General features: G+C 44.3%; 1 protein-coding gene across 4 annotated transcripts in view; it reads right to left on the bottom strand.

Annotated features, from left to right (window-relative positions):
* Positions 1-27,650, bottom strand: part of RNF157 (ring finger protein 157) — an 80,767-nt gene that overhangs the window by 42,228 nt on the left and 10,889 nt on the right. For all 4 annotated transcript variants that reach the window (XM_067717464.1, XM_067717467.1, XM_067717465.1 and 1 more), the window contains exon 2: positions 15,254-15,372. In XM_067717464.1, the coding sequence (XP_067573565.1) occupies positions 15,254-15,372 (119 nt within the window). The remainder of the gene's footprint in view (positions 1-15,253; positions 15,373-27,650) is intronic.

Genomic DNA, 27,650 nt, shown 5'->3' with positions numbered 1-27,650 from the left:
GAGATATCTTTGTATCACCCAGAGTGATTAGACCAGCACACATAAAAGATAAAACTAGGTATGTGTAGACTGAATATATGAATAAGGTCTTCAGAAGAGCACAGCGTGTGCCCATGGTGACCATCTGGGTTGCGCATATTTGCCCTGAACGGCAGGTTGGCACAATTAATACTCACAAAATAACTAAACAACAGATTGCCATGTGTTTTTTGTTTTTTATTTTATTACCTTTTTATTGAAGCGTAGTTGATTTACAATGCTGTGCCAATCTCTGTACAGCAGAGTGACTCCGTTTTATGCATATAGACAATCGTGTTTTAATATTCTTTTCCATTATAGTTTTTCCCTGCTGCTGGGGTACTAGGATTGACCCCTCTGGCTGAGGGCTGCTGATGCAGAAGCAATGCTGACCCGCCCCCTGCCCCCCCCACCCGCTACTGCCACGTGCACACACGGCATCTGGGGCACACGTCCACCGCCTCTTGTTGGTACATGGCCATAAGCAGGGGCTCCCTGGGCCACATGGACACCAGGCCACAGAGAGCACTGGCATGTCTGTGAACCACTCCTTCTTTCCAAGACATTCCTTTTTTTTTTCTTTTTAAAGTCAGGTTTATCGAGGTGTAATTTACAGCCAGTAAAATTCACCCATTTTAGTGTACAGTTCTATGAATTTTGACAAATCGCATACAGCTCTGTAACCACCATTGTAATCAAGGTATAGCACACTTCCATCCCCCCACAATGTTCCTTCATTCCCTTCTGCAGCCAACCCCTCCCTGCACCCAGCAGTGCCTAGCAACCATTCATCTGTTTCCCATCCCCACAGTTTTGTCCTTTCCAGAATGACAAGACACATTCTTTCCATGCTTAAATAAAATAGCCAAAGGCCTCACTGAACTCTGCACAGATCACCGTATGTTCAGCTGCCCTATGAGCCCCTCGTGTATATCTGGAGGGGAGAACACAGGGTCTGATGGGTGCAAAGGGCGGCAACATTCACTGCAGCGTGGATGACTTCACAAACTCTACAGAGCGCAGGAGGCGTCTTCGTGAGCTGTGAAGCAGCTCTTCTGCATCCAAAGACAAAGACCTCTTATTTTAAACTGTCTCTCTATGGAATATCCGGGTTCCTTCCTCCATGATCGTATGGTACAAGACACAACCAGATTTCCTTCTGGTTTGGTTGAGCTTTTGGTATTAAAAGAAAACATAAATTACTGTAGCTGAAATAGAATATAGATTAATAAGAAAATTCTGTTAAGCTAAAAAGCTTGAGTTCCAGTAGAATGTCCTTCCAGCCTATCAGATTTGGCTTGACCGCACAGTGAGTTATTTTGTGCCTAGCAAAATACTGAACTTTTACTGAATTCTTTAACAATCACTCAAGAGCTTCCTACACAACTTCAGGCTAACATGAAGCGGAGTACAAAGAACGTATAAATGCAAAAAAAGGGACAATTTCGAGTTCCCTGGCAAATCGAGAGCGAGGGAAATTGCAAATTACCTTCTAGCACAATACAAGGTCACATTACAGCTTCTTTTTTTAATTTAAAATTTTTACGCACAGAAAATCCTTGCCCTATAATTTCAAAGCCCCAATTATACTGCTTACTCATTCCCTCTCTACTCTATGTAATAAATTATTTTATATTATATCTTATATTTCATATTAGATATATAAGTGGTTAGCTATCAAATTTTGAGATGTATAGGGCTTCCCTAGTGGCGCAGCGGTTAAGAATCGCCTGCCAATGCAGGGGACGCAGGTTCGAGCCCTGGCCCGGGAAGATCCCACATGCCGTGGGGCAACTAAGCCCATGTGCCACAACTACTGAGCCTGTGCTCTAGAGCTCGAGCGCCACAACTACTGAGCCCGCATGCCACAACTACTGAAGCCCGTGCGCCTAGAGCCCATGCTCTGCAACAAGAGAAGCCACCGCAATAAGAAGCCCACGCACTACAACGAGAAGTAGCCCCCGCTCACCGCAACTAAAGCCCGCGTGCAGCAATAAAGACCCGATGCAGCCAAAAACAAAAATAAATAAATTTATTAAAAAATTTGAGATGTAGTTTGAAGAAATGATAGAGAATTTAAAGTCAAACAGTGCTTCCCAGCTCCCATCAGCACAGATTTGAAAATGTGAAGAAATGAATGCAAAGGTTTAGGACAGACCTCCCAGCGCCCACAACAGACTAAACACTTGTACTGACTTCTGCTCCCTCTGAATTCCCACCGAAATGACAGCAAAGGGATTGAAAGAGAAGGAAAAAAAGTCTAAAACCACAAGAACAGAGAGAATGGGAGAGGAAATAAATAATTGGAAGCTGTATCACACACAGACAAGTGGAAGCTGATTTAGGAGAACAGAAAAGGCTGAAATTCGAAACGGTAGAAACATATTTATGCCCAGAATCCCAGAAAGGCTTAGGAATTGGAGGCAGCAGGTCGTCATAAAAGCGGGGTACACTGAGGTTTGAAAGAGGAGACTGGGAAGGTCTGAATGAAGAGCATTTCGACTCTGAGATCTTTTCCCAGACGCCAGGTGGCCAGGAGGCCACCTGTCCCCTCTCTAAGAGAAGACGTTTATCAATCAGAGGATTTGACAGTCCCAGGGACACCGGGCACAACCAAGGGCAAGGGAGCTCTTTGAAAACACGGGCCTAAGTCAAGGTCTCCATACGGAGGCTTGCTGAGACCACACAGCCCCTTCCCCGCTCATCTCCTGGAACCCAGCCGTCAGACTTTCAACCCCTTCTCCTCTGTCCCCCACCCCCAGGCTGGACATGAGTGGATTCTTCACTGGAGAAACTAGTTACCGTCGCCTGATTTATGACAAAGGCGATCCTGCAGTGCCGTGAGAAATGATGGATGGTCTTTTCCACGGTCGGTGCTGGGTCAATTTAAACAAAAGAAAAAGGAGGAAAAGAACCTTGGTCCCTACTTCACAGCACACCCCAAAATCAATTCCAGATGGATGACAAGCCTAAGTGTGAAAGGTTAAACAAAGCTATTAGAGGAAAATCAGAGCATCTTCATGACTTTGGTATTTGAAAGATTTCTTAAATAGGATACAAAAAGTGCTACCATATAAGAAAAAACTGATAAATTGGACTATATTAACATTTAGAACTTCTGTTCAACTAAAGATACTGGGAAGAGAGTGAAAAGGCATAAGCTTCAAAGTTGGTAAGAGACTAGATCTTAAATGTTCTCACCACAAAAAAGAGATAATAATTACGGGCCCTGATGCTGGTGTTAGCTAACACGTTGGTAGTAATCATATTGCAATATATAAATTTATCAAATCAACACACTGTACACCTCACACTAACACAATGTTCTACGTCAATTGTATCTCAATAAAAATAAATTAATTAGTATTCGTTTTTCATTTTTGGCCGCGCTGTGCGGCTTGTGGGATCTCAGCTCCCCAACCAGGGACTGAACCCGGGCCACAGCAGCGAAAGCACTGAGTCCTAAGCACTGGTCCGCCAGGGAACTCCATAAATAAATGATTTTTAAAAAGAGAGAGTAAAAAGCAAGCAGAGCCTAGGAGAAGATATTTGCAATGTATTTACCTGAGAAAGGACTCATGTTTTCCTTATTATTTCCTCACTAAGAAAGAAAAAGCAGCTCAGCTAAGAGAAGAGATTTGAACTGACACTTCGCAAAGGAGGGATCCAAACGGCCAATAAATATACGTAAAGGTGCTCAACCTCGTGAGTCATCAGGAAAATGGAAGTTAATTCTGCACTCCCACCAGAAGGGCTGTGATGAAAAAGATGGAAAATACTAGGTGCTGCGGACTCCAAACACTCCGGATAGGAGTACAATTAGTATCGTTGCTTTGGAAAACTGCTTGGCAGTATCTTCTACAGTATGCTGTGCGCCCCAGCAATGCCAGCTGTGGGCGCACTCCTACAAATACGCGTACACGTGCCGAACAAAATACACACAATATTGCGTTCGTTCGGGTAGTGAGTACGTTCGTTGTTCAATAAAGTCCTTCGTGAACATGAACACTGTCTCAGTTTCACTTAAAACCGAACGAGCTTTTTGGCCAACCCAATAGAATGTTCGCGACAGCACGGCGAGGGGTACAAAAGGCCAGCCCCCTGTCCTCGAGATGGGGGGAGTCTGTGGTGCAGGCTGTACTCCAGAGCTTTCCCGAAGGGCCAGGCAGGAGCGAGTCTGTGCCAAGACCACACTGCTGCTTAGTTTTGCTCCCCTGCCCCGTCTGGCTTCCGTTACGCCCCTTCTCCAAAGAGCACTTCTTCAATAAAGAGTTTTCACAACAATCTCCAGTGCAGGTTTGCTTCCAGAGTCTGCCTTAGACCAGGTGGCATCAGAAGTTGCCTACGGAAGTGGATTCAGCAGGTGGAATTCTGGGGGTGGGTTGCTTACCAGCCAGCTGGCAACGTGGACCCATCAGTGGGGTGACGGCCCCTGGGGTGCTGTAGTAGTGCGACCTGTGGCTGGGGACGCACTGACTGCTTTAACGTCTCTGGTACAGGAGGTGCAGAAGAAACGGTCACGAGAAGGACTGTGGAACTGGGTGGCTGTTGTTAAGAGCTGTCTGCCCAGTGAAAACGGAAAAAGACAGTCTCGGATACAACAACCAGCTACTGGAAGCCAAGTATGACAGTCAGCCAGCCTAAAGACACTTACCTCCCTCGGGCTCAGGACCTGACGCTTAGCGGTGGCAGCTCTAAGAAGGCTGAACTCAGCCCAGGCAAGTCTCCTACGTCAAAGTCAGGGCCCTGTTGGAAAGGGTGAACTCTAAGGCCTGAGATGGGGATGTCTGTATCTATTTACTTGAGAACTGTGAACCCCAGATTCTCTGGGCCCGCAAAGTGGAAAATAGAGGAATCCCCCTTGCTTGAAGACCACGGCAGCAGTCTCGAACAAGACAAGCCTCTTACAGGACACTGCTGGCCCTACAATGGACTGCCCCCATCTTCCTCCTGGCTGCATCACTCACTCGGGGCCAGCTGGGCCAGCTAAGAGAGGAGGGGTTATTATTCCAAACATCCCAGGGGACCGGGTGGACGCACGTGTTGGCAGGAGCTGGAAGGATGTGTGGGTCCTCAGGGTGCTGGTCATGGGTGTGGCCTACAGAGCAGAATAGAGCAGAATGAGGAGGAGCTGCTGACCCGAGGACATCCTCTCATGACTCAAAATTAACACCCTGGCCAAGGCCTGGGTCTCATAGGTGCTGGGGGAGGGGGCCTCTTAGGAGCCTGGAAGAGCAATGGACCACACTAAGTGATTCCAGAACTGGCACAGACATCTTTGGAAGCAAAGACCAAAAGGTTTGGAGGAGCCGGCACGCTAGAATGGGTTTGGCACATAAAGCAGGGAAACCCATGAGCTGGCCGTACCCTTTGGGAGGGCCCGGGAGATACAGTCTGAGTACCAAAGCCTAGACTCTGCCTCTTACGTTGGTTACCAGCACTGATTCTGCCTCACGGATCAGGGCCCTCTTCGTTATTCCGGCTACAACCTGAGATCAGACCTCATCAGATCTCATCTGGACAACCGTAATAATAATAATCTCTTAATTGATTTTCTACATTGTCGTCTGAGTGAGCTTTCAAAATGTATATTAAATGACTCCCAGTTTATACCCCATGAATGGTTCCCCGTGCCTATGGGATAAACGTCCAAAGTTTGCAGGAAGGCACACAAGGCCCCTTGGTCTAGGCCGGGATGCACAGCCTTATCTCTTGCTGTGTCTCCCCTGCACCCTCTGGACCCTATACTTTAATTTTATTGAATCATCTGTAGAGCAGAGCTGTCACCTTGGTTAGACGCTTCTGTGCCTTTGCTCTTCGGGCCCTCCTCCAACTCGTGCATATGTCCTGGTTATAAAGTAAGTTCCTTCAGGCAGGGATTTCATTTTATCTTTGTATCTCTAGTGTTGAACATGAGCCTGGAGGATGATAGGGGTTCAGTCAAATGAATCCCTATGAAGGAATGACTGAATGAGTCAACCAATCAATGATTTGTGTAATGGTGGGGGGGGAGAGCAACGCGGTCATGGTCTCATGATTATCGAAGAAAACTATCTTCTCAACTAGGACAGAAAGCAAATTATGATAAGAACGGAGAAGAAAATGTTTCCTTCTCCTTCTCTCCTTTGTTCTCCCAGTGCATAATTTTATAATCCAAATTGATTTTGAAATTCTTATATCGGGAAGGTAATCCACTAGGTCAACAGCTACTAAACACTGTTCTTGTTCCTCATCATCTCCAGCAAAGTTTCTTCTCCAGAGAATTTTTTTTCCTTTCTCTCATAATTTCAGGCTACATTACAACCCCTTTCTATAGCTCTAATCCATAAAACTATACCCTGAAGCCTACACACCAGACACACAGAACCATGATCCCTGTCTTATATCCCTAAGCAATGCAGTAGATCTAATATGCAGTTAAGAAAGGAGCAATTAAAAAAAAAAAAGAAATCTGGGACTTCCCTGGTGGTGCAGTGGTTAAGACTCCATGCTCCCAATGTAGGGGGCCCAGGTTCGATCCCTGGTCCAGGAACTAGATCCCACATGCATGCCACAGCTAAGAGTTCCCATGTCACAACTAAGACCCAACACAGCCAAAAATAAATAAATTAAATAAATAATTTTTTTAAAAGTATGAATATTTATTCCCTAGTTTAGCTCTTTATAATCTGGGTTTTCTTTTACTCTCAGGTTGTTAAAAGCAGGCCACATCCACACCTAATCTGACGTTTCTAAAGCTGAACCATCGCGGCCTGACACCCAAAGGCTGACGCTCCATCCCTCTCCATGCTTATTCTGATGTTTTTCTCATTTTCCACAAGCCCGTAACCACTCAGCAGACCACACCCTTCTTGCAGTTCATTAAAAAAAAAATTAAAACCATTATTCTATGAATTTCCTTAATTTTCCTACCTCTATATATTTTATTTCCTTCCTGTGCTCAGCAGTAATCCCTTCTCTATTTTTAGAAAAAATTTAAATGCTTTTAATTAAAAAGTGAAACCATGTTCACTGGGGAAAATTCAAACAACATAGAAGAATATGAAGGAAGTACCTCCTCTCACTGATGCACCCCCAAGAGTTACCCCATCACAGGTTAAGATGCATTGTGCTCATGTATTTTTATGCACCTGTAAATATCAACATAAATGTACGCATATATTTTTATACACTGTTACTTTTATCAGAAATGAAACCAGGGACTTCCCTGGTGGCGTGGTGGTTAAGATTTCGAGCTCCCAATGCAAGGGGCCCGGGTTCAATCCCTGGTCAGGGAATTAGATCCCACATGCATGCCGCAACTAAGAGTTCACATGCCACAACTAAGGAGCCAGTGAGCCATAACTAAGGAGGCTGCCTGCAGAAACTAAGACCCAGTGCAACCAAATAAATAAATATTAAAAAAATAAAATAAAGAAATGAAACCAGACTCTACATTATATATAGGAACTTGGTTTTTTTTGGTAAACGATGTGGTCATAGATATATTTTCACCTCAGTGGATACAGCTCTACTTTATTTTTGGCCGAATACCAGTTCATAGTATAGACACACTACAATTTATTTAACAACTCCTGCCTGACGTGTGGAAAACCCACACACATCTGGTGTCAAAAATGAATCAGGAGGGAATTCCCTGGTGGCCCAGTGGTTAAGAATCTGCCTGCCAATGCAGGGGACACAGGTTTGGAACCTGGTCTGGGAAGATCCCACATGCCGTGGAGCAACTAAGCCCGTGTGCCGCAACTACTGAGCCTGTGCTCTAGAGCCCGTGAGCCGCAACTACTAAGCCCGCGTGCCACAACTACTGAAGCCCGTGCTCTGCAACAAGAGAAGCCACCACAGTGAGAAGCCTGCGCACTGCAACGAAGAGTAGCCCCTGCTCACCACAACTAGAGAAAGCCCACATGCAGCAACAAAGCCCGCATGCAGCAACGAAGAGTAGCCCCTGCTCACCACAACTAGAGAAAGCCCGCATACAGCCAAAAATAAATAAATAAATAAATAAATAAATAAAAAGTGAATCGGAAAAAAAAAAAAGTGAATCAGGGGACTTCCCTGGTGGCACAGTGGTTAAAAACCGCCTGCCAATGTATGGGACATGGGTTTGAGCCCTGGTCTGGGAAGATCCCACATGCCGTGGAGCAACTAAGCCAGTGCACCACAACTATTGAGCCCGCATGCCACAACTACTGAAGCCCGTGCACCTAGAGCCCGTGCTCCACAACAAGAGAAGCCACTGAAAGGAGAAGTCTGTGCACCACAATGAAGAGTAGCCCCCGCTCGCCACAACTAGAGAAAGCCGGAGCATAGCTAACGAAGACCCAACACAGTCAAAAATAAAATAAATAAAAATTAATTAATTAATTAATTAAGTTTAAATATGTGAATCAGCATTGCAGTAGAATACTGAGAGCAGAGGAAACACAGGAGTATGTTTTTCCTTTACATGGACACTCAGAGAAGTGAAATAGCTGGGCCACAGCTGAAAATTTACTAAATATTGCCAAACTGAATGCCCAAAACAAAAACAGTTGTAGTACAATTATAATGGAAGGAAGAAGGAAAGAAGATAGCAGACAAAAGGCAAAAAATCCAATCTAATACACACACACACACACACACACACACACACACACACACACTCACTCGGAAAAGAGGCCCACTCCTTCCATGGACTTCACATTGTGCTATGGACTCATGTCCCCCTCCCCCATTCATACGTTGAAGTCCAACCTCCAATGTGACTATATTTGGAGATGGGGCTTTTGGGAGGTAATTAGGGTTAGATAAGGTCATAAGGGTGGGCCCCTCAAGATGGGATTAGTGGCTTTATAAGAACAGAAATAGAGATATCAGTCTCTCTCTTTTTTTCTCTTTTTGGCCACACCGTGCGGCTTGCAGGATCTCAGCTCCCCAATCAGGGATTGAACCCAGGTCACGGTAGTGAAAGCCCGGAATCCTAACCACTAGGCAACCAGGGAACTCCCAGTCTCTTTCTGCCATGTGAGGACACAGTAAGAAGGCAGTCATTGCAAGCCAGGAAGAGGGCCTTCACCAGCAACCCAGTCTTCCAGCACCTCGATCTTGGATTTCTCAGCCTCCAGAACTGTGAGAAGTGAGTATGTGTTGCTTAAGCCACCCAGCCTGTGGTATTTTGTTACGGCAGCCTGGGCAGATGAATACAGGCTCCAAGGCAGTAGATACTGGGGTACTTGTGACCAACCGGTCTGGTTACACTGGGGCCTGGGCACAAACCAACCTGCAGACAAAACCCGTGCAGAGCATCCCATTTAAGTGGTAGCTGCCCCCAGGGGCTCCTCCTCCGTGTCCTCTGACTCAACTTCTCCCCTTCCCTCAACTCACACTGCCCACAACTTTTGAATCTGCACCATCCTTATTTTTTTTTTTTTTTTTGCTGTATGTGGGCCTCTCACTGTTGTGGCCTCTCCCGTTGCGGAGCACAGGCTCCAGACGCGCAGGCTCAGCAGCCATGGCTCACGGGCCCAGCCGCTCCGCAGCATATGGGATCTTCCCAGACCGAGGCACGAACTCATGTCCCCTGCATCGGCAGGCGGACTCTCAACCACTGCACCACCAGGGAAATCCACCATCCTTATTTTTTAATGCCGCTATCCTAGTTCAGGTACTTTTCATTCTTAACTAAAACTACGACCTCTTAACTGGTCTCTTTAATCTCCTCCCTTTCTGATCCACTCTACACTGTGAGTTGATTTAAAGAGCTAACTTTCTAAAATGGAAATCAAATCACAAGAGTTGTCATTATTTGAATTCTGAAAATATTCCAGCAAGATGGATATTTTTTTAAACTTTTTTAAAAAAATTTTTGGCTGCACCATGTGGCTTGTGGGATCTTAGTTCCCTGACCAGGGATTGAACCCAGGCCTGCAGCAGTGAGAGCGTGGAGTCCTAACCACTGGACCCCCGGGGAATTCCCAAGATGGGTTTTTTGTTGTTGTTTTTTTTTTTGCGGTACATGGGCCTCTCACTGTCATGGCCTCTCCCGTTGCGGAGCACAGGTTCCGGACGCGCTGGCTCAGTGGCCATGGTTCCCGGGCCCAGCCGCTCCGCGGCATGTGGGATCTTCCCGGACCGGGGCACGAACCCGCGTCCCCTGCATCGGCAGGCGGACTCTCAACCACTGCGCCATCAGGGAAGCCCCAAGATGGGTATTTTTATAGATGGGGAAACAGAGGCTCAGTGATGGCCAATACCTTAACCTACACCACAAAGCTAGTCAATGGCAAAGCCACTCATGACTACGACCTTCTCTACTGCCATAGGAAAGGATAAGCTTCTCAGTACAATATTCACAGCCCTTCGAACACGGGCCCAGTTTGTCTTTCCAACCTCATCTCCCACCAACATCCCTCACGATCCAGTCCTTACAGACTACTTGCCATTCTGGAAGCCCGATGTGCACTTCTGCATCTTTGTGCTTCCTTGCAGTGCTTGTTAATTCTGCCTTAATGACCTTCCCAGTCTCCACCCAGGAAGTCCTGCTCATCACTCCAGGTTCCAGGACTCCTCTCTCAGAGCCAGTTCCCTGGGCGGAGGGCATCCCCACTCCCCTGCGCTTTCAGATTACTCTGGCCCTGTCTCTCTCGGAGAACTTACCACGACCCATCACAGTCAGGGGCAATCTGCCCACCCCACTCCGCCAGAGCTCCTCAGGGCAGGAGCCAAGTCCTTCTCACCTTTGCATTCCCCGTTGTGAGCAAAATATATGACTCACAGATATTTACTGAATGAATAAACGGCACCATGGCTAACACAAAGCTGTGTACAATCCTGCTTCATAAATGGATATATCGCCAAGTTCCTTTAACTAGCTTGCTCTCCCTGCCCATATGTGAATAAAAGGGTTCAGTGTATGGCAACGGGATTTAAGCACAACTTTGGGGTACATCTCTATGAGAGGAAGAAGGAAAGCCCACCTCTGTGCGCCTTGGTTCTTAACACCAGCTGTGCAGCCTGGCTGTAGGGAGCGTGAGGAAGAAGCGACAAAACACACAAGAGGTTGTGGAGTATTAGGGGCCCAACGAAAACTCAGCTGCTTCCTCTCAGATGACAGGAGAGATCTGAACTCCGGAGAGTCAAGAGAACACTTGATATCTGACAATCCTAAGGTCACTAAGCCTCCAGATAATTTAGAGTTTTAGCAGTAATTTACCTCAACAAACTAAGATCTAATGCAATAAAGGACCAAAAACATCAGCACCAGCTCTTCTGCCACCTAAGAAAGGGAGGAATGGCCTTGACTCAACTGTGATGTACAAACACAACCATCTTATCTCCTCTATATAGGGACCGGGGCAGAAAGCCCTTCAGAAGCCCTGTTCACTACTTAAGACAGTTGCTTAAAAACCAGTGGGTATTCTCTCCACCCAGAACTATCAGTCACTGCAGAAATAACCAACCTGAAAGCCTAGTGAGTGCAGCTAACATGGCTCCACACCTCTTTGCATCCAGCAGTTGCAATGCATTTTTCAAGCATGACATTCCTATAAAGTCAGAACTGCCTCCACTTTACAAGTGGGTAATTTGAGAGCCTGAGTGATGGACTTGCCAAGGTTGCAAAGAGTTTAAGGTACATAAAACTTCCAATCTTGATTCCAACCTCGCTTCAACCATCCTTCTACATATACACACACTCTGGTTCTTTAAATCTGACCTGAAGACTTGATAATACCTTTGACTTTGATGGATCATCCTAAGTGGGAGATCAGCTCCAGTAAAAACTACAGGCTGAGCGATAACTGAATGGTACTCATCTTAGTCTGATCGTTCAGAAATGACAGGAAAAACAAGACCCAGAAGCCAGGAAGTCTATGGCATTTATAATTTAATCTAATAATGTATTTCAACATATTTTGTCCCCATCTCTCTGGAAAGAGGTGCTGTTCCTGCCTGAAGCTGCTGGATGGCTTTATAAGGCTGTTTGCTTTCCTCTGCAACCTGACGCCCATTTACCGACACCGAGATACGTTACTAGAGAGTAGAGGTCAGCTCTGCAGAACTCAAGCGACCAGTCAACCTTCAATCGATGGGCCTTCCCCTAAACAAGCTGACCTGCGGTAACGGCAAACTCCCCAGGTCAGGTCAGCAGGTGGAATTACACACCAGCTATGGACTCTGTCAAGAGGCACACAGGAGAACATGTCATGGCCATGCTGGCTACTTTCGGATGGTTGTCTCTCCATATCTCACAAACCTCACTTGATGATCTACTTAGACAGACTCACAGACAGGACACGCGCAGGGGTCCTGAGTGCACCTCACCTGACCAGCAGGAAAGGGCAGAGGACCCCAGGCTCTGGAGCTGGACTGCTGGGATCAAATCCTGATTTAGTCACTTCCAGGCTTTGCGATCTTTGTTTCAATTCTTTGTGTCTCTTTGTTCTTCATCTGTCAAATCAGGACCCTACTCGTTAGGGTGAGAACACAACGAGAGAACACGTACGGAGAGCTTAGCACAACCGGGCCTGGCAAACAGTAAGTGTTCAATAAATGTTAGCTATTATTATTATCAACTAAGAAAGGGGGAAAGCAAAGGGAAATGTGCTACATTTCTTCTGTTTTCTCTGCTTCTACCTCCCTCTTTGAAGTGACCCTGATTTCCTTCCTTAACATGAAATCATGATGTCTTTTGAGAACATTTGCTCTGTGCAACATGAAGCAGAGTTAATGATTACTTCATAAAAACAACAACAGAACGGCCAGTGTTGATACTCCTTTGGGAGAGCGCCTGCAAGTGAAGGTCAAGTCTGCTCTCCTGTGCTCCTGGAAGAGCTCATTCATTCACAGGCTCACAGAGAAGTGTAAACAAGGCGGTTAAGCTTTGCGAAGGTTCGTTAGTTGGCAGAAACCTCAAAATGAACCTAAAGAAGTGTTCCCTTGTTTTAAAATCATCTTTGGGACTTCTCTGGTGGCGCAGTGGTTAAGAATCCGCCTGCCAATGCAGGCGACACGGGTTCGAGCCCTGGTCCGGGAAGATCCCACATGCCGCAGAGCAGCTAAGCCCGTGCGCCACAACCACTGAGCCTGCGCTCTAGAGCCCCTGAGCCACAACTACTGAAGCCTGCGTGCCTAGAGCCCGAGCTCTGCAACAAGAGAAGCCACCGCAGTGAGACGCCCACACACCACAACGAAGAGCAGCCCCCGCTCACCGCCACGAGAGAAAGACCTCGTGCAGCAACAAAGACCCAAAGCAGCCAAAACTAAATAAATAACATAATCTTTATGGCCTGAAAAGGTGAAAAAACAAAACAACTACACTTTTTTAAAGTACATGAACTATTCTGACAACAGAGGAAAGAAAAAAGGGAGGAAGAAATGGACACAAACGTCAAGTCCATGTGAGAAGAAAGGGCATTTTTCCAGGCATAAGCTGACTCTCAGTGAATGAGGAAGAGTACTTATCTGGCTCCATCAGAAAAAGAAGATCTTTCCACTCTAATGGCTAAGGTAGTAGCAGCAAAATCAGAGAACAGACATTTGGTAAGTGTGAGCTGTCAGAAGTGAATCTGAAGCAGAAAGGACTTGGTATTTTCTAAAGTACTACTGGACTAAGAATTAGAAGGTGTTGAAGAGGGGGACTGTCACCCCAGATAGAAAGGAAGAAAACAATGAAAACCATCACCACCAACAACAACGTTTTTCAATTAAAGCTCCAGATGGAAGATCATCACCAGATTAACCTTCCTAAAAAGCAAACAAACAAACAAACAAAATAATTTCTCCAGGGCACTTATCTGCCTAAAAACCTTCAGTGTTCCCCAGAGCCTACAGGAGAGAGTGGAAAACGTCTGGAGGTAATGGAGTCCCCACCTACCTTTCCAATCTTGTTTCGCCATCAGGAAAGGTCCACTCCCGCCAGACTGGCTTCCTTATTTGTTCCAGGGGAGGAACAAACCATGCTCATTTCAGCTTTGTATCCCCAGCACCTATCACAGTACCTGGTACACAGTAGTTTCTCAGTAAATGGTTGCCCATTCAACAGAAACGTGAATGCTTTCAGGCCTGTGCTCTGCACCTCACTCCCGGGAAGCCCCTTTCCCACCCGCCTTGTGAAAACCCAGCCATCCTCCAAGGCCTTGTTCTCCACACCGGCACCGAAGCATCTGCCCTTGCCACTCCCCTCCCCCACTCCCTATTCCTACAGAACCCCATCCCTTCAGACCCTGGGTGCTACTGAAACATTTCCCGTTCCTATGTTTTGTCTGCCCCACTAAACTAGGAGTTTCTGGAGAAAGGCAGGATATTTTGAAGCAATGAGAAGCAGTGGAAAGGTTATGGATCTCTGGCTAGGCAGATCTAGTTATGTGACTTTGGGAAAACTTTCTGTAAAGCACTTCGAACAGGGCCCAGAACATAGTAGGCACTTCATAAAGGCTATTACCGCTGTTCATCTTTCGGAACCTCAGTTTTCTCGCAACCTCACTTCTCTCGCTTACAAAATGGGACTGATAATAAATCCTCTGTCAGGTGGGTCTTTGTGAAGATTAGGAATAATGCCTGAGAAGTCTCTAGGGCCTTCCTTAGCACACAGCAGCCACTCAATAGCCATATGGAAGCTATGATTACAACGCCTCAGGCTGGGTGCAGAGAAAGTGCTCCCTAAACGTTTATGGAATGAGTTGAATGAATGGAGAGAGAGACAGTCTGATAGCAGGTCAGATATCAAGGGGAGCTTTCTGAGTCATTCATTCAACAGATCTTTATTAAGGGCTTATCGTAATGTCCCAGGCTTTGTCCTGGGTGCTGGGATGCAGCAGTCGGACAGCTCTTGCCCTGTGAAATGTACCTTCTGATGGGGAAGGCAGATACTAAACAGGAGGAGACAGAGAAATAAAAGCGCTTATATGGTATTAAGTGCTATGAAGAGGAACGAAAAGCAAGGTGAGGGCAAGCTAGGGGCTGGGCAAGGGCAGTCCTCAGAGGTGGCATTTAGGCAGAGCTTCAGATCCCTAGGAGAGCTGGGGTTTGTGAGCTGTCCTCGCCCTCAGGCAGACTCTGTACTTTTCCACGGGGCGGCCTCGAGTGCCAGGAGACCCTGATGCCTCAAAGAGGCTGCGGTCTGGCTCCCAGGGCCCCTCTCAACTCAGACCAAGCTACAAACACTGCGGAACCAGCAATTACAAACTTATTTTGACAAGACCATTTGACTTGGGCCACTTAGCCCCGCGTGGATGTAAACGGATTACAATCATACCGCAACTGGTCTGTTCCCCAGAAAGTTCAGATCGCTGTTCTCTCCAAACAGGTAGCCTTCGGGATGAGCTGAATCAAACTTCTCTCCTCCCATAATGAAGTGGCTGGCAAAATAGCTTCCTAGAGGGCGAGAGACAGAAAAATCAAACAGAAACCAATCAAATTAAGCCAAGCGAGAAAGCTGATGCGGAAAAAAAAAAAAAAAGGTTAACCCTTCAACAAACAATTAGAGCAGCTTCTAACCCTAGGAAAATGTTCTTCTCTTGATTGGGGATAATGGCACAAAACAAACAAAATCATAGCAGTGAGAACCCAAGATACCAAATATAAAACAGATCACCGTATTCCTTGTGACATTCTTAATTGAATCTTTACCATGATCTGCCTATGATACCATGAAGCAAAAGACCAGAAGGCCCCACAATGCACATGAACATATAATGTATGAACATATCTATGTTATATGTATGTTAATGAACATATATATGTGTTTTGTTCCTGATTTTTTTCCTTACACTGGAAGCGGTTATTCTTTGCTCTCCACCTCTTCAGGAATCTTAACTGCAGGTATCAGCATGCATACACACATACGTTTCTTTGCCTAGATTTGTCATAAGCCAGCTCATACCTATACACAGAAGTCTCAGCACCTACCTACCTATGTGTATACGTCCATAACCCTCCACAGTGAAGGCTCTTTGTTTTTCATATTTGTTTCAAAATGATTGTTTAATAGGAAAATACAAATTTAAATAATACTGCCCCAGGCTTTACCTACCAACTACCACATAGATTATGTAGCTTAATTGGACAGGTTTAGTGCTATGAAAGATACAGACACATACACAAACCCTAGTCTCAAATTCATTAGCAGTGCTGATGGCCAAGGTTACAGGGACATCAGTCACACAGGCTCTCTTTGCCCCACCTTGACCAGCCAGGAGGCAGGGCTATTTTCAACTCTACACTAACCAGATGCGATCAGCAGTCAGGGTCAGAATCCCCATCTGCCTTATCCAGATAGAAGGAAGAACCGAGCCAGGACCTGATGGCACTAAGTCACCAAGGGAGGCTTAGGTAACACCGCACATTCCATCTGGGAACACTTTCCAAATCTGATGATTAAACGAATGCTTTTCATAGAACGGATAAACAACAAGGTCCTACTGCATAGCAAAGGGACTATATTCAATATCCTGTAATAAACCACAGTGGAAAAGAATAGAAAAAGGAATGTATGTATATGTATAATTGAGTCACTTTGCTGTACAGCAGAAATGAACACTTTGTAAATCAACTATACTTCAATTAAAAAATGCTTTTTTTTAAAAAATAGATCTTTATTGGAGTATAATTGCTTCACAATACTGTTAGTTTCTGTTGCACAACAAAACGAATCAGCCATATGCATACACGTGTCCCCACATCCCCTCCCTCTGGAGCCTCCCTCCCACCCTCCCTATCCCACCGCTCTAGGTCATCACAAAGCACAGAGCAGATCTCCCTGTGCTATGCGGCTGCTTCCCACCAGCCAACTATTTTGCATTCAGTAGTGTATATATGTCAATGCTACTCTCACCCCAAGTCCTCAAGTCCATTCTCTATGCCTACCTCTTTATTCCTGCCCTGCAACTAGGTTCATCAGTACCATTTTTTTTTTTTTTTTAGATTCCATCTATATGCGTTAGCATACAGTATTTTTTTTTTCTCTTTCTGACTTACTTCACTCTGTATGACATACTCTAGGTCCATCCACCTCACTACAAATAACTCACTTTCATTTCTTTTTATGGCTGAGTAATATTCCATTGTATATATGTGCCACATCTTCTTTATCCATTCATCTGTTGATGGACACTTAGGTTGGTTCCATGTCCTGGCTATTGTAAACAGTGCTGCAATGAACATTGTGGTACATGACTCTGTTTGAATTACGGTTTTCTCTGGGTATACGCCCAGTAGTGGGGTTGATGGGTCATATGGTAGTTCTATTTTTAGTTTTTTAAGGAACCTCCATACTGTTCTCCATAGTGGCTGTATCAATTTACGTTCCTGCCAACAGTGCAGAAGGGTTCCCTTTTCACCACACCCCTTCCAGCAAAAAAAAATGCTTCTTAAGCCACATTTCTATAATCTAATTCCCCCACAAAGGCAAGCTGTTCAAAGTGAACGACTGCTACCATAACATACTTTATCGATGCTCTCATACACCCCAGTTCTTAGATTAATACAAAGAACTGATGAATCGGCAGAAGTCTTCTTTACGTGTTATACGGCTCGGGTAAGTGTTTCAATGTTTTAGGTATACAGCAAACTCTAAAAAAAAATGAGATTCAGCACTTTCAGCCTGTGAAGAAGCCACAGCGAGGAAGACAGAGAAGAATGTTCTAACAGAAGAACGGAACCAAATGTTCATTTTTTGGGTTTTCTACACATGGAGCTGCTTTAGTCTAGAAACACTTATTAAACAAAACCACCTGGATAAAATCACTCGCCACAAAGTGAGGCAGTTCTTTCATTAAATAACAGGCAGGAAAACATTATTTGAAAGTGACAGCTGCCAAAACCAAAGCAATCACTGAGGAACCCTTGAAAGTTACCCATCAGAACGAAAACACACAGGGCAGCCATCTGCAGTGATACAACAGTGCGATTCATCATTTAGGAAAGCTTAGTTATCAATTATTTATGTCTAGCACTTACTAGCCCTATTTTCCACGTGCATAATTTATAGAGAGGGGAGGTGCCTCGTTGCCATAAGCAGAGGCAGCCATCTCAAAGAATCTGTCATTTACTGTTGAACCTTAGTAAAATATATTTTTTATACATTAGACATTATACATTTATTACACATTAGGTGACATTAGAAAAGGGAAAGATGTTTACATTGATGGATGGATGGCTTGCCCAAATCATGAATAAAGAACCGGGAGAAGCAGGTTTGGTGTCTGTGGTACAGGTTGAGTTCAATGTGGGACATGTTGAGTTTCCAGTACCTGGGAGCAGTCAGGTGAGGGATGTGGGGACAATGAAATCCACGGAGATTTGATCCTAGCAAGAGAAGAGCACTAATGGCTTCAGGGTTAAAGTGTTAAAGATGACAGTGTTCTAGTGGAAATGCCATTTTTGGGGGGAGCTGTGACATTAAAAGAAATTATCCAGAAAGCAGTGCAGAGTTAACTGTAGCCTTGCCTGGCATTAGAAATCAAGAGCACACATATACCAAGACCTAAAATTAAGGTCAATAATCCACACATGAAAAGGGGATTTTTCATTTCAGGAGAAGCGTCAATGCCAAGTTCCTGGGAAAAGCTGATCTTCCTTGGTGCACTTATCATCAGGTAAAAGGAAAATTAAACTTAAGACAACCGAAATTTTGTTTTTTCCTCTTTTTGAAATGCACCTCGCTAATAACCCCAGTTAGACTAGAGAGAGAGCAAACTTGCTATCTGCAGCCTAGCTAAAGCATTCTGCCTGTTTGCCCAGGCTGCCCAGAGGTGTGGATCAGGGCACAGTGACCGAGAGCGGCCGCATCAGCAGATGGGAACACCAAACACACTAACAATCCTTGAAAAAAAATGCCTTCTGGACAATTTGCACACATTTTTGCTTCTTAGTGTGAACTACGCTCTAAAATCAGAAACGGTAGGGAAAAAGAACTGCCCTAAAACACTTCTTTGCCTATTTGCTAATGGGAAAATACACACATGACTAGAAGATAACCTGCAAGCTTTCCATTATTAGCTGGCTACAATTTCTTAAACAAATTATATTTAAAACAAAAGGTATGAGTGGGAGGGGAAAAGGGGAATTAGTGTTTAATGGGTACAGAGTTTGTTTTGCAAGAAGAAAAAGTGCTAGAGATTTTAACACTAATGAACTGTACACTTGAAAATGGTTAAGATGGTAAGTTTACTGTTATGTATTTTTAACCACAATAAAAATAAATATCAAGAAAAAAAAAACAACCATAACGTATGGCCCAGAATGACCAGTGCTAATACAATATTTTTTCAGTATTTTAAAAAAAGTATTAAAGAAAATAAGGCATCTAGACAAACAAAAATCAAATTACTTACAAGGGAAGAAAATTACACTAGTACTGTTCTTCCAGATCAGCACTGAACAAAGATATGCTAACACAGGACTTCCCTGGAGGTCAAATAGTTAAGACTCCACGCTTCCACTGTAGGGGGAGTGGGTTCAATCCCTGGTCCCGGAACTAAGATCCCATATGCCGCGTGGCGTGGCCAAAAATATATATATGTATACCATGAGCCGTAAATGCAAGCCACATATGTAATTTTAAATTATCTAATAGCCACATTTTTAAAAAGTAAAAATAAGCAAAATTAATTTGAATATATTGTATTTATCCCAATGTTGGATATTCCAATATCACAATAGATCCAAAATATTATTTCAATAGGTAATCAATATAAAAACTTTTAAGGAGTTATTCACATTCTTTTTTCAACTATCCACGAAGAAAAATACAACTATTTGTTACTCAGCAAGAGAACAAAGAGAAATATCTTAGAATTCACTAACTTAAATAATTTACCCAGTGAATTAAGATATTAGGGCATATTCCTAACATCACAATGAAATTCAGTGTTGCTCAGCGAATTCCAGAATTTATGTCTGTCCCAGTGAGATATTCGGACATTTGCCACCAAACCACTATGTATTACCACATCACGCAATAAAGGGTAGTTAAACCTCCTTCCCGTCTTTCTACAACTCTGTATTTAAAGGGTTCCCTAAATGTTAACAAACAGAAACTCTAATTTTATTCTAATTTAAAATAACTTTTCTTTCCAAATCTATGATATTACTGAAATATGTTGGTCTACAGAAAAAGGGTTAGGGGAAAAAACCCAACTGTTTAGGCCTCTAGGTAATAGCAATTTATTTATTGTCATGGCATGATTCCAAATCAAAGATTTTAAGGTTTTTGAAACTTTATATTTTATAAAACTAACAAAATTCAAAGACGCTGCTGAGGAAGCAATAAAATTGTGATAATTTGTATAGAGTAAAAGATGAAGCAAAATATATTTTGGATTTTAGTCACTATCTCATGCTAATTGGGAGTTTTTTTTGTTTGTTTGTTTGTGTTTTTTTATGCGGTACGCGGGCCTCTCACTTGCTGTGGCCTCTCCCGTTGCGGAGCGCAGGTACCGGACGCGCAGGCTCAGTGGCCATGGCTCACGGGCCCAGCTGCTCAGCGGCATGTGGGATCCTCCCGGACCGGGGCACGAACCCGTATCCCCTGCATCGGCAGGCGGACTCTCAACCACTGCGCCACCAGGGAAGCCCCTAATTGGGAGTTTTTATTGCAAGATCTCTAATCAATCTTCCCTTCTTTTGGTATTTTTTTAAAAATTGAGGTCACAGTAAAATAAATTAGATATCCTGCCTATAAGTGAAAAATACTAATCTTCACCTATTTACTTTTGGACCAATGGAGTTATATCCTTGATTATTGTAGAAAATGGAATTGTACTTAAAAATAACTTCATACAAAATTAAAATATGGGAAAAAATTTAAAAAATAAATTTAAAAATTATGGAAAAACTGGCTATGGAAATCCTATTACGTTTTCATATATCTGAAAAATCTTCATCTACATGGCATTTCAATAACACACTTTAAGCTTAAGGTCACAAAAATAAAAGGAAGGTAACAAAATTGTATTTAAACATCTCTAACTGTTCAAGTCAATTCTAATGCTACAATGCTGCTTTTGTTATTCATGTTTTTCACTTATTTAAAAAAATTATAGGGACTTCCCTGGTGGTGCAATGGTTAAGAATCCACCTGCCAATGCAGGGGACAGGTGTTGGAGCCCTAGTCCGGGAAGATCCCACATGCCGCGGAGCAACTAAGCCCGTGCGCCACAACTACTGAGCCTGTGCTCTAGAGCCCTCGAGCCACAGCTACTGAGCCCACGTGCCACAACGACCGAAGCCTACGTGCCTAGAGCCCGTGCTCCACAACAAGAGAAGCCACTGCAATGAGAAGTTCACGCACCGCAACGAAGAGTAGCTCCTGCTCGCCACAACTAGAGAAAGCCCGTGCCCAGCAGCCACGACCCAACACAGCCAAAAATAAATTAAATAAACAAAATTTAAAAATTATATAAGTAATACCTGTCTTTGGCAAAAAAAAAAACAACAAAGAAGTACGTAATTTAAAAAGTAATAATCCAACACTATGAAAGGTAACTCCATTATTAACAATCCGTTTGCAGCCTTCCAGATTTTCCTATACATATATAAACACATTCAGGTTTTCTGTTTTGCTTTATTTTGATATTTAACCTAATTGGGATATTACTGATATTGATCTGCATGTTGCTTTTTTCCCTAATGTACTGTAGGCATCGTTCCAGGTCTGTACTTATGGATTGACCTCATTGCCTCATTGTTCTTTTTTTTTTTTGACCCGTTCGCTCCGAGCAGCTTGCGGGATCTTAGTTCCCCAACCAGGGGCTGAACCCGGGCCTCGGCAGTGAAAGCACCAGAGTCCTAACCACTGGACCGCCAGGGAATTCCCGACCTCATTGTTCTTAATGACTACATAATAACCACCTCTTATTGAGGGCTTACTCTATACCAGTGCTGTACTAACAAGTATTATATAGGTTATCCCTCAAAATCCTATAAGGTGGGTGTTACTAATTTTTTTTCTTTTAATTTTACCAAAGAGGAATTGAATGCACAGACAGTTTAAGTACTTTGTCCAAGGTCACACAGCTAGTAAGAGGCAGTGTCAGGCCCCAAATCCAGCTATTTTTATTCCAGAGCCTGTGTGTACTCTTAACCATTACACTGTAATCCCAATGAGTGCCCACATTGAATTAACTGTTTCCCTACTGATAAACACTCCCTATTCTTTCTAGTTTATGTTGCTTGCCTGCTTTTTTTTTTTTTCTTTCTATTTGATTGTTTTTACATCTGGAATTTGTCCTCACGGACTGTATGGGATAAGAATTGTTTTTTTTCCAAATAGGAGATTTTACTAACACCATTTACTGACTATTCCATGTCCCCCACTAATTTGAAATGCTATTTTTGTCATGCCATATATACCTAGATCTGAATTCTGTTCTATTCTGAACTAGGACAACATAGTTTTAACAACTGTAGCTTTACAGTATTTACAGCAAGGCACATCTCAATGGACCCAAACCCTTCCCACATTCTCAAGTCCCCAAACCCGACCCCTCTACCCGTTTTCCTTTTCTTTTGTGGCACTCCCTCAAAACCCTTCTCCAGGGACTTCCCTGGCCGTCCAGTGGTTAAGACTCCGTGCTTCCACTGCAGGGGGCACGGGTTCGATCTCTGGTTGGAGACTATGATTTTGCATGCCGCGCACAGCACAGCCCCCCAAAAAACCCCCAAACCCTTCTCCATTACGAAAGTTTCATCACCTTACAACCTCCCCATACTTCTATTCATACTTCCTTCCCGTCTCAAGAAGATATTCCTCTTTTCCCCATTCCAAGGTTAACTTCTTCACCTGGGTTCTCATTCCCAACTGCCTCTATGTCCTGCAGACCTCATCAAAAACCATCGTTCTTTCTCAAGATTTCTATTCCCCTCTCTCCGCTGGCCACTTGCCTCATTCTACAAATGTCTTCCCTCCCTGACTAAAAAAACAAATACAAAAACAAGTTCCATCTGCCGTGCCTTAAGACCCACCCACTCACCCATCCATCCATCCACCAGTTCATCCTCTGTCTGCTCCCACCGCACATCCAACAACTCCTCAAATCTTTTTTTTTTTTCCCCCTCAAATCTTTACAACAGTTTCCACCACTGCACTGAAACTCTTCTCTGGAATACCAAAGAGGCCAACTGTCTTTTCCCACAATTCATTCACCTTACGAACGCTCAGAAGACTTCAACACGAATTTCTGAGTCTTCTTCTTCTTGCCCCACTTTTCCACCCAGCCCCAAACATGGATACGTCTCTAGGAGCCCCATCCTCTGCTTTTTTTTCATTCTTCCTCTCTCTCTCTTCCTCACAGAATCAAAGCAAAGGCTTTGACTTAAGACAGAGCTGGATTTGGTCCTGATGCCACCGTCTACTAGCTGTGTGACCTCGGACAAATCATTTAACTTTTTTTTTTTTGTTTTTTTGCCTTACACGGGCCCCTCACTGTTGTGGCCTCTCCCGTTGTGGAGCACAGGCTCCGGACGCGCAGGCTCAGCGGCCGTGGCCCACGGGCCCAGCCGCTCCGCGGCATGTGGGATCCTCCCGGACCGGGGCACGAACCCGTGTCCCCTGCATCGGCAGGCGGACCCTCAACCACCGCGCCACCAGGGAAGCCCCTCATTTAACTTTTTTGAGCATTGGCTTTATTTATTATTTTGGTTGCAACGGGTCTTAGTTGGCGGCACACGGGATCTTCTCTACGGCATGCGAACTCTTAGTTGCGGCATGCATGCGGGATCTAGTTCCCCAACCAGGGATCGAACCCAGGCCCCCTGCATGGATTCTTACCCACTGGGCCACCAGAGAAGTCCCGCATTGGCTTCTTTATTTGTAAAATGGAGATAATAATACCCCTTTCCAAGGACTGCTGTTGGGATCTAATAAGATAACATTTATGCAGCTGGCTAGGCCCAGCGGGCAATTAATACACGTTGGCCCTCCTTTGCCGTCCTCAACTCCCAAACCTTTGTCTCTGATCTTTCTTTGGAGTTTCAGTCCAAATCTTTAACCACCTGCCGTATCTTTTTACCTGGGTATCCCTTCTTTGCCTCAAACTCAGTGAATAACCTTTTCTTCTGGAAGGAGGTGGAATGAAAGGCATTTTATCTTAAGAGTTGGCACCAGAACTCCTCTTAGGGAAGGCTTAATTTTTTTTTGGAATATACATTCACGAGCTACTTAGAATGGAGAATGGCACGCCAAAAGTATGGGTGCTTTTGTTGCTTGTTAATGGCACTCAAACTACTTTGTAATTTGTTTTATTTATTTATTCACTTATTTATTTACTTGGCTGCACCGGGTCTTAGTTGTGGCATGTGGGATCTTTGTTGTGGCATGCAGGATTTTAGCTGCGGTATTCAGGATCTAGTTCCCTGACCAGGGATTGAACCCGGGCCCCCTGCGTTGGGAGCACAGAGTCTTAGCCACTGGACCACCAGGGAAGTCCCAGTAAGTTGTTTTTTTTCTCAGGGGAAATAATAAAGAGAAGAGTCCAAAAAAGGAGAGGTAAGAGGAAAAGAGACATTAAAACAGAGGAAGGCCAGGACTGGTGAGCTGAAGAGCCAGTAAAACTCCCTAGTTGACATACAATTAGGGAGTTTGTATTTCTCCAATGTAAGCCCAAACTTCATCATCCCCCTACAAATCTTTACTAGAATCCACACTTTGTTGTTTTTTTTTTTTTGGCGGTACACAGGCCTCTCACTGTTGCAGCCTCTCCTGTTGCAGAGCACAGGCTCTGGACGCGCAGGCTCCGCGGCCAGGGCTCACGGGCCCAGCCGCTCCGCGGCATGTGGGATCTTCCCGGACCGGGGCACGAACCCGTATCCCCTGCATCGGCAGGCGGACTCTCAACCACTGCGCCACCAGGGAAGCCCTAGAATCCACACTTCGAATAATTTATGTGAATGGAATTTTTTGGAGAAACTGAATAATGGACCAATGTTACATTTGTTATGAGGCCAAGACAGCAAGCTGGAGCTCCGGGGCCAACATGGTCATAACATGTCACCTGGGAATTCACAGAAATCTCTGAGGGGGCATCAGAAGTCTGTACTCTGATTTGGGAGAATAGGTGGGTTTCTGTCTAATCTACCTAGATTATTTATTTAGTTAGTTAGGCCGCACAGTGCTGCATGCGGGATCTTGGTTCTCTAACCAGGGATCAAACCCACGCCCCCTGCAGTGGAAGCGTGGAGTCTTAACCACTGGACCGCCAGGGAAGTCCCAAATCTACCTAGATTTTGAGGAGCGGTAAAGCCCTGGCCGACATTTGGGAATCAATTCAAAAGCAGTTTCTGCTCCATATTCCCAATTTCTGTCAACGGGGCCTCACTTCTCTGGCTCCCAAGCTAAAAACAGTACAGGCATCAAAGCTACAAAAACCGTGAACATGTGCTTCGTGCAAAGCACCCCGTCAAGACCTCAGCCCTTTCCAAGTTTGATTACAGTGAGTTACCAGGTAACTTTCCTAGCAAGTCTCTATGCTTCCAGTGTTTTCTCCCCACAAGCTATCCCTCTAAGAGATAAATCTTCCTTAAAACACCATTTGCTTCCTCTCAAATTTGGCTCCTACCTGTAATTCTGTATCTATCAATACCATCGGCGACCTTTACCCACTACTAATACTATTCTCCACATTGGACTATTGGAGAGCTCTACCTGCCTTCAAAGTCTACCTTCAAGGCCATTAGCTCTCAAGAGCCCCACCCTTAATGATGAAGCTCTTCTCTTTATTTTATTCAATTGGCATAAACCACTCTGTACTGTTTCTTTTTTTTTTTTTGCTGTACGCGGGTCTCTCACTGTTGTGGCCTCTCCCGTTGCGGAGCACAGGCTCTGGACGCGCAGGCTCTGCGGTTGTGGCTCACGGGCCCCACTCCGTGGCATGTGGGATCTTCCCAGACCGGGGCACGAACCCATGTCCCCTGCATTGGCAGGCAGACTCTCAACCACTGCGCCACCAGGGAAGCCCTGTACTGTTATTTTTAAAAACAGCTTTATTGAGGTATAATATACACAGAATAAAATTCATCCATCCTACAATCAACTACCACCACAATCCAGTTGAAAACACCACCCCGAAATGCTCCCTCATGACAATTTACAACTAATTCCCACTCCCATCCCCAACCTTAGGTAAACACTGCTCTGCTTTCTATCTCTACATATCTGCCTTTTCTAGCCATTTCATATAAATGGACTCATACAATAATACACCGTCTTGTATCTGGCTTCTTTCACTTACCACAATGTTTATGAGGTTAACCCGCATCGTGTAGCATATATCAATAGTTCGTTCCTTTAAATTGCTGAATAGTATTGCAATGTATGAATATACCTCATTTTATTAATCCATTCACCAGTTGATGGACATTTGGATTATTTCCAGCTTTTTGGCTGTTATGAGCAATGCTGTTATGAACATTTGCATACATATCTTTGTATCTATGTCATTTCTTTTGGATAGATTCACAGGGGTGCAATTGCTAGATCATCAGGTAAATTTATGTTTAACTTTTTCTATTTATTTATTTATTTTTGGCTGTGTTGGGTCTTTGTTGCTGCGTGCAGGCTTTCTCTAGTTTCAGCGAGCGGGGGCTACTCTTCGTTGTGGTGCATGAACTTCTCACTGCAGTGGCTTCTTTTGTTGTGGAGCACGGGCTCTAGGCGTGAGGGCTCGGTAGTTGTGGCACACAGGTTCAGTAGTTGCAGCTCGCGGGTTCTAGAGCGCAGGCTCAGTAGTTGTGGTGCACGGGCTTAGTTGCTCCGCGGCATGTGGGATCTTTCCAGACCAGGGCTTTAACCCATGTCCCCAGCATTGGCAGGTGGATTCTTAACCACTGTGCCACCAGGGAAGTCCCTAACTTTTTAAGACACTCCCAAACTCTTTTCCAAACTGGCTGTTACCATTTTACATCCCCATCTACAATGCACAAGGATTCCAATCTCTCTGCATTCTCACCAACACTTGATATTGTCTTTTTTATTGTTGCTCTCCTAGTGGTTTTGAAGTGCTATCTCATTGTGGTTTTAATTGTGTTTCCCTAATAACTACTAATGCTGAGCATCTTTCCATGTATTTATTGGCCATTCCTATATCTTCTTTGGTGAAATGTCTATTCAACTCTTTCGTCCATTTGTAAATTGGGTTGTCTTCTTAATACTGAGCTGTAAAAAGTTCTCGATATATTCTGGAAGTAAATCCTTTATGTGTTTTGCAAATGTTTTCATTCAGAAGGTGGCTTGTCCTTTCATTTCCTTAATGTTTTCTTTTGAAGTAGAAACATTTTTAATTTGGAAGAAATCCAATTTATCAGTTTTTTCTCTTATGGATTTTGCTTTTGGCAATGTATCAAAGAACTCCGCCCAATCTGAAACGAATAAATAGTTTCTCCTATGTCTTCTTTTAGGGGTTTTATAGTTTTAGCTCTTGAATTTAGGTCCATTTTTAAAACAGCTTTGGGACTTCCCTGGTAGTCTAGTGGGTAAGACTCCACTCTCCCAATGCAGGGGGCCTGGGTTCAATCCCTGGTCAGGGAACTAGATCCCCATGCCACAACTAAAAGATCCTGCACGCCGCAACGAAAATCTCACATGCCGCGACTAAGACCCAGAGCAGCCAAAGAAATAAATAAAGATTTTTAAAAGTAACAATAAAAAAGTTTTATTG

Source organism: Pseudorca crassidens, chromosome 19, assembly GCF_039906515.1.
Source record: "Pseudorca crassidens isolate mPseCra1 chromosome 19, mPseCra1.hap1, whole genome shotgun sequence".
Classification (NCBI taxonomy): Eukaryota; Metazoa; Chordata; class Mammalia; order Artiodactyla; family Delphinidae; genus Pseudorca; species Pseudorca crassidens.
The sequence above is the reverse complement of the archived record's forward strand: the minus strand, read 5'-3'. Positions and strand labels throughout refer to the sequence as shown.